Raw genomic sequence first — 1,441 nt, forward strand, 5'->3', positions numbered from 1 at the left:
AAAGGTTCCAAAGAAAATTTACTAGACTATTATTGTTGTTGTAATATTTAAATTTGTATAATAACTATGTCTTCATGCATCTTTTTTAAAAAAATCTTTATTAAGTTTCTTTTGTAATATTCATGTAGTCTAATTCTAGTTTTAAATATTATAAATCATATTTTAAAAAATTATTTAATTTTATGTGTAAAATTGAATTTATTAAAATAAATTTGAAATATTTATGATATACAAAAGTTTTAAAGAATAAAACAATAAATGTGAAAATACTTGAAAATCATCAATATGATGTGTAATTAATTATAAGGACCAAAATGCAAATAAAAATATAAAAATTCAAATTTGGAGTTTTGATTAGTGAAACTCCAAATATGAAGTTTAACTCCTTAAAACTCTAAATCTGAAGTTTTGAAATTATTTTTTGGAGAGTAAAAGACTCTATATTTGAAAGTATATAGTTTCTTTTGGAGCTGCTCTAAGAGAGCATATTTATTTTTAACACCGTATGATTTTATATTACATAAAGCTTCAACTTAAAGTACTTATAGATACATAACAGACACAAACACTTGGTAGAGATTTAAAGCTTATTCTAAGTGAAAACCGTTACAACAAGCTTTAGCATATGTGTTGGTCTGCATTTTTTCAGTAAGCAAACATAAAAACTATAACTCTTTTATAGGAACTCACCCTCCATCTTCAACATAATTGAGTTTTCCGCTGCTTAATGACGATATTCCTTTATAAGCACCCCTCCATAGAGTTGGACGGCCTCGTCGCAGCTTATAGCCCTTCCTTTAGGCCCCTCAAGCCGGTTGCCATGGCCCATAAGAGGGCTAGCACCACCGAAGTATTGAATATGTTCCTTTGGGTGAGAAACAACCGGTTCTTTTGTGGTTGACTCGTTTGAGTACTGATAAATGACTCGGCGGCAGCTACCAGTACTGGTTGCCTCTCTTACGGTATAAACTTTTGGACCACCATATTCGTGAAAATTTTGGTAAAAACTACGAGCAAACTCGTCTCTGGGAACATTTAGTACTGGAGGAGTTACTTTCTGTGATTTACCGTACACCTTATCGACCATTTCAAAAGCCTTTTGAGCGATCCTCGTATTCCTATCCTTTTGATTCATTGCCATTTGAAGAGCAAAGTAGAAAGGTGTTTTGTCTCTATGTGTAATCTTTGTTTCTTTGGTTTCAGTTTGATTGGGGAAAGAAAGCTAATGACCTTTATATAGAAAAGGCTTCTCGCTTTACTAAAAGAATCGAACATAATCTTGTAACAAGAGCTTTAGATTAATTACTTTTCTAGTGAAATATACTGTTTTAGGTATTATCCTCTTGTATTTGCGTATGACCCACTTGTTTTCTATGAGTTTATCTAATGCTCAACAAAGAAGTGTAAGATATCATATTTCACAATGGAGGAATTTATCTAT

At 31.2% G+C, this 1,441-nt stretch overlaps 1 protein-coding gene across 1 annotated transcript; it reads right to left on the reverse strand.

Moving 5' to 3' along the window:
* Positions 1-441: 441 nt before the first annotated feature.
* On the reverse strand, positions 442-1,224 carry LOC106310027. The gene has a single exon (XM_013747221.1). The coding sequence runs from the start codon at positions 1,139-1,141 to the stop codon at positions 725-727; it is 417 nt and encodes a 138-aa protein (XP_013602675.1). The 5' UTR covers positions 1,142-1,224; the 3' UTR covers positions 442-724.
* Positions 1,225-1,441: the final 217 nt, after the last annotated feature.

The sequence above is a fragment of the Brassica oleracea genome, chromosome C8, assembly GCF_000695525.1.
Source record: "Brassica oleracea var. oleracea cultivar TO1000 chromosome C8, BOL, whole genome shotgun sequence".
NCBI lineage: Eukaryota > Viridiplantae > Streptophyta > Magnoliopsida > Brassicales > Brassicaceae > Brassica > Brassica oleracea.